At 46.2% G+C, this 9,488-nt stretch overlaps 1 protein-coding gene across 1 annotated transcript in view; it reads right to left on the bottom strand.

Moving 5' to 3' along the window:
• LOC122548788 (potassium voltage-gated channel subfamily H member 2-like) overlaps positions 1-9,488 on the bottom strand; it is a 58,063-nt gene that overhangs the window by 41,794 nt on the left and 6,781 nt on the right. The window contains exon 3 of the mRNA XM_043687557.1: positions 8,453-8,683. Within this exon, the coding sequence (XP_043543492.1) occupies positions 8,453-8,683 (231 nt within the window). The remainder of the gene's footprint in view (positions 1-8,452; positions 8,684-9,488) is intronic.

The following is a 9,488-nucleotide window of genomic DNA, read 5'->3' as shown; positions in this document are numbered from 1 at the left end:
CGACCCCCGCGCCCTCACCCCGACCCCCGTGCCCTCACCCCGACCCCCGCACACCAGGCTGTGTCTCATATGGGCTGCTCCCATAAACAACCCATTGTCAGCCACTAATGGTCTCCATCAGCAGCTACTCATTCTCCCAGACTGACCCTGACACATTCCTTTGTCTCTTTGGGCTCCATCTCCACCTATCATTTACTCCCTCCCCCCTTCTCCAGCATAGATACCAACCCTGACCATGACTTGGAGGAGCCAGTGTTGGACTGGGGTGGACAAAGTTAAAAACTACACAACCCCACGTTATAGTGAGAGTGTTTCCAAATAAACCTGTTGGACATAACCTGGTCTCCTGTGATGTTTAACCTTTACCAAGCTGCCATCAGTTCTGAAGAAGAGTCACTGCACCTGAAGTGATAGCTCTGCTTTCTCTCCACAGAGGCTGCCAGATCTGTTGAGTTTCTCCAGCCATTTCCAGGCCCAACAACGTCTCTTCTTCCTCAGGCAGCTGAGGAAATTTGGCATGACAGTGAATACCCTTGCCAACTTTTGTCAGTGCGCCATTGAGAGCATTCTGTCTGGATGTATCACTACCTGGTATGGCAACTGTACCATTCAAGATCGGAGACGGTTACAGAGAGTGGTGAACTCGGCCCGGACAATCACAAAGGCCAACCTCCCATCTATTGACTCCATCTCCCAGGCCCCACTGTCCAGGAAAGGCCGCCAGCATTCTCAAAGATCCATCCCACCCTGGCAATGTTTTTCTACAACCCCTACCATCGGGGAGAAGGTACAGAATCCTGAACACACACACCAGCCGGTTTCACAACAGTTTCTACCCGACTGCTGTTAGACACTGAATGGACTCACAAACTCCAAACATTCGCCTGTCCCTGTGTTTTTGTTATTGCTGCTGTTTCCCTATTATTTACTATCGATGTTACTGAACTCTGGGATCTGTCTGTGTTGCTCCAAGACAATAGTTTTCACTGTGCCTCGGGACACGGGACAATCAATTCCATTCAATTCAATTTACAGGAATATTCGCCAGGTGCTGGCAAATGGGACCAGGTTAGCTTAGAATAGCTGGCAAAGACACGATGGACTGAAGGGTCTGTTTCTGTGCTGTACACCTCTATGACTCAACGACTCTTCCAGCATTCCTGTCTGGACCTTGCCAACACCACCAGAAATTCAGCCGGAGATATCTGCACTGGGATAACCTCTAGACCACACAGCAGGAAATCCCTGACCCACAGGCATCAGGATCACACGCAGGAAACAGATTGTGGTATTGTGGGCCTACTCACAGCACATGGACTGCAGCGGTTCAAGAAGGCAGCTCACCCCCCCACCTTCTCAAGGGGGGCAACTAGGGACAGGTGATAAATGCTGGGCCCAGCCAGTGATCCCCATGTCCCTCAAAATGAACAAACACAAAACATTAAGCCTGTCCTTCACACCTGGTTCAGCATGTCCTTTGTTTGTCTATCCCTCTCCCTCTCTCCGTGAGCTCCCTCTCTCCGTGAGCTCCCTCTCCCTCTCTCCGAAAGCTCTCTCTCCCTCTCTCCGTGGTAAACGGGCAGGAAGCAGAGAATGGGTAAAAATGGGGCATTTCCAATTTGGCAGGAAACACAGCAAATAGGAGCAAGACACAGGGACTGCACCCGTTCACCAAGTGCCCAATGGGGTGGTCGATAGAATATCATGTGGGAGGTGTAAAGTTCCTCATCAAAATAAGCAAGCAGACTATTTATAAAAAGATGTGGAACTTGTTTTAATAAAACCCAAAGAAGAGCAGATTCTGGAAATTGGAAACAAACAGAAATTGCTGGAGAAACTCAGCAGGTCTGGCAGCACCTGTGGAGAAAGAAACAGAGTTAATGTTTTGGGTCCAGTGACCCTTCTTCAGAAACTTGTTGCTTAGAGAAATGTGGCCATACTCAGAGATGGTATCTGGATGGGTATGAATAGGAAGGGTTTGGAGGGATATGGGCCAGGTGCTGGCAGGTGGGACTAGATTGGGTTGGGATATCTGGTTGGCATGGACGGGTTGGACCGAAGGGTCTGTTTCCATGTTGTACATCTCTATGACTGTACAGAACATTGCAAGTTAGAAGATTCTGTCAGACCTGCAGAGTTTCTCCAGCACTCTCTGTTTCTATTCCTGGTCAATCTTCTCTCTGTAGCTTTTCCAGTTTATAACATGGTGACCAGAATTGCACAGAATACCCTAAATGTGGTCTATCCAAGTTTGATAGAGTTTAAGCAGATCTCACCTACTTTATGCTGGCCTTCTAGAAGGAAAGCCTAATGATTGGTTTGAATATCCAGGACCTTATTAATATGCATGACGTCAGTGATGAGTTTGAGATATTCTCTCAGGTTTTGCTGCTCAGTGAGACCTGTTTTCCAGGTAACAGGAGCGCCTTATCTTCCTTACTACAGCAGCATTTCACGTCACAGCCAACCATTTGGGAATCCTACAAGTTCATTGGTCGTATTGACCCCATTCACTCCCCAGTTTGGCATCACTTCAGGTTTAGAGATTGTGTTTTTGGTTCCAGTGTCTGACTTGTTTGAACTGGTTGTGAATGGCTGTGGTCCCAGCGCTGACTGAAGCCTGGTCCAGTCAGAGAAGGTACACGTGCAATTGGCCTTTAGCACCGACCCAGAGGACACTGCAGCTGGGAAATGGAAGCTGAAAGTGAGAGTCTGTGCCTGAACCGGACTGGGACCAGAGACGGAGAGAGGATCTTAAACTGAATACTAAGGGCAGGGGATTAAATCTACAAGGATGGAGTAAATCAAAGAGTTGAAAAGAGGCAAGTAAGTAAGGGATTCATTTAAGAAATGGCCAATGTGACAGGAAAGTATAGGGAGTACAAATTGAAAAGTAAATCTACATTCAGAGATTACAAAAACAGATGCAGCAGTAAAACTAAGGCCTGTGTCTGAACACATGGAGCAGCAGGAATAATACAACTCCAATTTATTTCAGTTTGTGGGAGAGTAGAGTCAGTCTGAGACTAGTATAATAAACTTTTAAAAATGGGCTGTAAAATAGCGGGTGGAGTTCAATCTGGATAAATGCGAGGTATTGCATTTTAGTGCTACAAACAAGGGTAGAACTTATACCATTAATGGTAGGGCCTTGGATAGCATTGTAGAAAAGAGGGACCCGGGGTGCAGGTACGTAATTCTTTGAAGATTCCGTCACATATAGAGAGGGTGGTTTAAAAGACATTTGGCACACATGCTTTCATTGCTCAGTCCTTTGAGTTTCGGAGTTGGGAAGTCATGTTGAGGTTGTACAGGACATTGGTGAAGTCTCTTCTGGAATACAGTGACCAGTTCTGGTCACCCAGTTATAGGAAGGATATTATTAAACTGGAGAGGATTCAGAAGAGATTGATCAGGATGTTGCCGGGTATGGAAGGTTGGAGTTATGAAGAAAAGCTGCATAGGCTGGGACTTTTTTTCCACTGGAGCACAGGAGGTTGAGATGCGATCTGATAGTAGTTTATAAAATAATGAGGGGTACAGATAGAGTTAAGGGTAGTTGCCTTTTCCCTCGGATGGAGGATTTCAAGATTAGGGGCACATTTTTAAGGTGAGAGGAGAGAGATTTAAAGAGATACATGAGAGGTAACGTTTTTACACACAGAGGGTAGTTCGTGTGTGTAATGAACTTCTTAAGGAAGTGATACAATTGCCACATTAAAAAGACATTTGGATAGATACATGATTAAGAAAGGGTTTGGAGGGATCTGGGCCAGGAGCAGGCGGGACGAGTATAGTTTGAGATTATGTTTGGCATGGACTGGTTGGACCCAAAGGTGGGTTTCTGTGCTGTATGACTCTATGACTCCAAGATCACAAAAGCAGAACTAACTAAACTGAACTGGCAAAATACAAAAACCTGAAAAAACACACAGACACACACACACACACACACAAGCCAGTTTTGCAACAGTTTCTACCCTACTGCTGTTAGACACTGAATGGACTCACAAACTCTTAACATTCGCCTGTCCCTGTGTGTTAGAATACTGAATGGACTCGCAAACTCTTAACATTCGCCTGTACCTGTGTTTTTGTTATTGCCGCTGTTTCCCTATTATTTACTATCGATGCTACTGAACTCTGGGATCTGCCTGTGTTGCTCCAAGACAAAGCGTTTCACTGTGCCTCGGGACACGGGACAATCAATTCAATTCATTCAGGCTTGGGATAACAGAGGTACGGTGGAAGACATTTAAGAAGGTATTTGGAATATATCAAACCAATAGATTTCAATAAGAAAATTCAAAGCAATGGACCCACCACGTGTAGTTAATTAAAAAGAAACAAGATAGTCTCAATCGTAGAGAAACACAGACAAAATGTGACCATCTCCCCCATTTAACGTGATCACAGTTGATCTTCAAACTCTCCACTAAACTCCCCTCCACCCATAGCCCTTGGCAACTTTAGTCTCTGAAAATCTATTTAATTTTTAAACATACTCAGTGACTCTGTCTGGTTGAGAATTCCACAGGTTGACCACCATCTGAGTGAAGAAATATTTCCTCATCTCAGTCCTAAATGTCTTACCCCAGTCCTGAGCCTGTGACCCCTAGTTCTGGACTCCCCTCCCAGAGGAGACCTCCTCCCTTCATATCATCTGTGCAGCCCGGTTAGAATTATTTACTTTTCAATCATTCTCATTCTTCAAACTTTCAGTGAATGCAGACCTTGAACCTGTCTCTCCCCATGGGACAGTCCTGCCATCCCAATTTCAGCCTAGGGAACTTCTACTGCACTCCCTCTGTGGCAAGTATATCTTGTCTTAGGTAGGGAGATCAAATCTGCAAACACTACTCCAGTTGTGGTCTCACCTAAGCTCTCTATAACTGCAATCAAGCATCCCTACTCCTGAACTCAATTCCTCTTGCAATGAAAGCCAACATACTTATTGATTTTTGCACGTGCCTGTCTCCTTTCATTGACCTGATGTACAAGGACACCCAGATCCATTTGTATATCCACACTTCCCAAAATATTTCCATTCAAATAATAATTTGCATTTTTGTTATTCGGAACTGTCTATTTCTGCATTTTTCTGATTTGTTTCTATGATTCTGTATTTGTGAATGTCTGCATTGCTGAACTCTTTACTTGCTTATTTTTGTCTTTCTTTTTCCAAAGAATTTATACTAAAGTGTCCGTACCTCAGTATTTTTGTACCTAAGGTGATGGCATCATGAATAGTTGTACACAATGTCTATATCAGACGATAAAGCTAATTCAGTTCAATAGTTTCACACTGAGCCACATTGGACCATATCTGCTGTGGGTTTGACCAGGCAAGTTTTCTCAATCACCTTAAAACCTCTAAGTTCTCCCCAACGTTCTCACTCCCACCCAGATCGCAGGTGGGTGGCAGATCAGAAGATCAGACGTGATATTAAATGAATGAAAGTGCAAAGAATGACTAAACTATTCTTTAAAAAAAACATGCAAGAGCAGGCAGGCCAGACAGAGATGTTAAAAACAAAAACAGAAATTGCTGGAAAAGCTCAGCAGGTCTGGCAGCATCTGTGGAGAGAAATCAGAGTTAACGTTTCCGATTTGAGTGACCCCTCCTCAGAACTGAAGCTTTTCAATAGAGATTTATAGAAAAAAAAGTCAATGAAGGGAGTTGATTGCATAGAAAGAATCAATCAAGAAAAATAAGGAGATGGTGGGTGAACTGAGGAGGTATTTTCCATCACTCTTCATTCAAGAGGATCCAAACGCAGCAATTCATCAGGAAATGGGAGGGAGGGACAAATTCAGAAAGATCAGAATCACCAGATGGTGCCTGGTTTGTTTGGAAGGTTTTGGTGATGAGGAGAAATTGGACAGACTGGGGCTGTTGTCCTTAGAGCAGAGGGGACTGAGAGGGCACATGGTTGTGATGGATAAATGATGAGGGGCACAGCTGGGGCAGACAGAAAGGAGCCTTTCTATTGGTTGGAGGATCAGTGACAGGGATGGGGTGAATCTGGACCCTACTGCCTGGGGGGCAGGCGGGGGGATGCAGAAACCATCATCGCATTGAAGAAAGATTTCGATCTGTCACTTGCAATGCCCAGGCAAACAAGGACATCTTTTAATCTTTGACTTCTTGGAGTAACTCACCTTCCTGCTGTCTCAAAACCCACTCCGTGAGTTCACCCTTCATTCTACTCTCCCTGACTGGACAATTAGAACAAAGAACATTCACAGCCCAGGAACAGGCCCTTCGGCCCTCCAAGCCTGAGCCAATCCAAATCTACTGTCTGAACCTGTCGGTCAATTCCTAAACGTCTGTATCCCTCTGCTCCCCACCTACTCATGCATCTGTCCAGATGCATCTTAAATGAATCTACCGTGCCTGTCTCTACCATCTCTGCTGGCAACGTGTTCCAAACACCCATCACCCTCTGTGTAAAGTACTTGCCGTGTGTATCCCCCTTAAACTTTCCACCTCTCACCTTGAAAGCATGACCTCTCGTCATTGAATCCTTCACCCTGGGAAAAAGCTTGTCTCTATCCACCCTGGTTCTGGATTAGTGATGCTGGAAAAGCACAGCAGTTCAGGCAGCATCCGAGGAGCAGGAAAATCGACGTTTCGGGCAAAAGCCCTTCATCACCCTGACTATACTCTTCATGATTTTGTAAACCTCAATCAGGTCCCCCTTCAATCTCCTTTTTTCTAATGAAAATAAACCCAACCCTAACCTTCATCTAGCAACTTGGTTGCTTCCTCAAAGAGCTCTATTAAGTTTTGATTAGATTCCCTACAGTGTGGAAGTGGGCCCTTCGGCCCAACTAGTTGGTAAGGCACGATCTCCCCCGCACAAAACCATGTTGCCTATCACTGATAAGCCCATTCTTTTATGAAATTAAATAGATCCTATCCCTCAGTACCCTCTCCAGCAACTTCCCCACCACCGACATCATGTTCACTGGTCTGTAGTTACCCGGAATATCCCTACTACCCTTCTTGTACAGGGGGACAACATGAGCAACACTCCAGTCCTCCGGCACCTCACCTGTATTTAAGGATGCCACAATGATAACTGTTAGGGCTCCATAGATCCCATCTGGTCCTGGGGGTTCGTCCACCTTAATAACCTCTTGCCCACACAACACATCTTCCCTACTTATGTCAACGTGATCCAGACTAATCAAGCTTCTATCTCGCATCTCAACATTCATCATGTTCCTCTCCTCAGTGAACACTGATGCAAAGTAATCATTCAGAATCTCACCCATTCGCTCAGGTTCAACACACAGCCTTCCTTCATTATCCTTTAGTGGACCAATCCTTTCTCTAGTTACCGACTTAATTCTTATATAAGAATAAAATGCTTTGGGATTTTCCTTAATTCTGCTCACTAAAGCTATTTCATGACCCCTTTTAGCCCGCTTGATTCCTCATTTAAGACTTGTCCTACTCTTCCGATATTCCTCCAGGGCCCGTTCTGTTCTCAGCTGCCTAGACCTTATGTATGTTTCCCTTTTCCTCTTGGCTAGTCGTACAATTTCTCCTGTCATCCACGGTTCACGAATCTTACCCTTCCAATCCTTTGCCTTCAACGGGACATGCCTATCCTGCACGATCTTTGAAAGCCTCCCACATCTCGATTGTGGACTTCCCTCAAATAGCTATGTCAAATTCATAGTTCCCAGCTCCTGCCTAATTTTGATATAATTGGCCTTGGCCCAGTTTAGCACCCTTCCCTTAGGACCACTCTCTTCTTTATCTACAAGTATTATAAAACTTACAGAATTGTGGTCATTCTTCCCAAAGAAATCCCCCACCGCAACTTCTACCACTTGTCCTGGCTCGTTCCCCAGTATCAGGTTCAATGTGGCCTCTTCCCTCATCAGACTATTGACATACTCCGAGAAAACTCTCCTGGACGCTTCGTAAAAATTCTAATCCATCCAGTCCTCTGACGCTAAGTATATCCCAGTCAATGTTGGGAAAATTAAAATCTCCCATCACCACTACCCTATTGCCTCTACATCTATTCATAATCTGTTTACTTATTTGTTCATCCACCTCATGGCGGGAAGTCTGTAATACAGCCCCAACAATGTAACTGCATCCTTCTTATTTCTCAGCTCAACCCATAATGCCTCAGTACCCAGGACCTCAATAGTGCCCTCCTTTAGCACAGCCGTGATATTATCCCTGACCAGCAATGCAGCTCCACCATCCCTTTTACTTTCCTCCCTGTCCTGTCTGAAACGTCTATATCCTGGAACATTCGGTTGCCAATCATCATGCCCTTCCTTCAACCAAGTCTCTGGACACACCTTTGTGAGAGTCCATGGAAGTGAGATAGATTCTCCAACACGCAGATACATTCTGGCCCACCCTTCAAGAATACACTGTTGTGTTTCTGAAGAATCTGCCGTGTGTATGGAAGATCCTTACCATCCTTCCTGTAGAGAGAGAGCTCCACCTTTCTCTCCTCAGAGCCGCCCAGGGCCTGCCTGATTTGAGCGATGGCTGTCTTCCTGGTCTGTGGGCCATGCAGGAAGTCACAACAGGCTGGTTTCTGCATCACCTCCGCTCGAGAATAGCCAGACATCTCACAGAAAGCATCGTTACAGAAGATGATGGCACAGTTCACCACTCGCGCATTGCCAATGAGAAACGTCCGATCTAAATGGGGGGTGGGGGGTGGGGGGGGAACAGTAAAACACAGACAGCAGCACCGTGGAAACAGGGACAACAACCCCATGAACATGCCACTCACACCCCCACCCTGAAACACACCCCCCTTCCCTCGAAGGATGGAGTGGATTGGCTACTCCACATTCGGGGCTATCGGGTCGCTGGGTTCAATAGGGAGCCAGTTATTGCAATACGGACCGGGCCCCAAGCAAGGCTGTGTGGGTACAACGTCGCAGTGTCAAGGAGCAGATACATTACTCTGTATCTAACCCCGTGCTGTCCCGGTCCCTGGGATTGGGGGACAGTGTAGAGGGAGCTTTACTCTGTATCTAACCCCGTGCTGTCCCGGTCCCTGGGATTTGGGGGACAGAGTAGAGAGAGTTTTACACTGTATCTAACCCCGTGCTGTCCCTGTCCCTGGGATTGGGGGACAGTGTAGAGGGAGCTTTACTCTGTATCTAACCCCGTGCTGTCCCTGTCTCTGGGATTGGGGGACAGTGTAGAGAGAACTTTACTCTGTATCTAACCCCGTGCTGTCCCGGTCCCTGGGATTGGGGGACAGAGTAGAGAGAGCTTTACACTGTATCTAACCCCATGCTGTCCCTGTCCCTGGGATTGGGGGACAGTGTAGAGGGAGCTTTACTCTGCATCTAACCCCGTGCTGTCCCTGTCTCTGGGATTGGGGGACAGTGTAGAGGGAGCTTTACTCTGTATCTAACCCCGTGCTGTCCCTGTCCCTGGGATTGGGGGACAGTGTAGAGGGAGCTTTACTCTGTATCTAACCCCGTGCTGT

This window comes from Chiloscyllium plagiosum, chromosome 4 (genome assembly GCF_004010195.1).
Source record: "Chiloscyllium plagiosum isolate BGI_BamShark_2017 chromosome 4, ASM401019v2, whole genome shotgun sequence".
Lineage (NCBI taxonomy): Eukaryota > Metazoa > Chordata > Chondrichthyes > Orectolobiformes > Hemiscylliidae > Chiloscyllium > Chiloscyllium plagiosum.
This window is presented reverse-complemented; position numbering and strand designations above follow the sequence as displayed.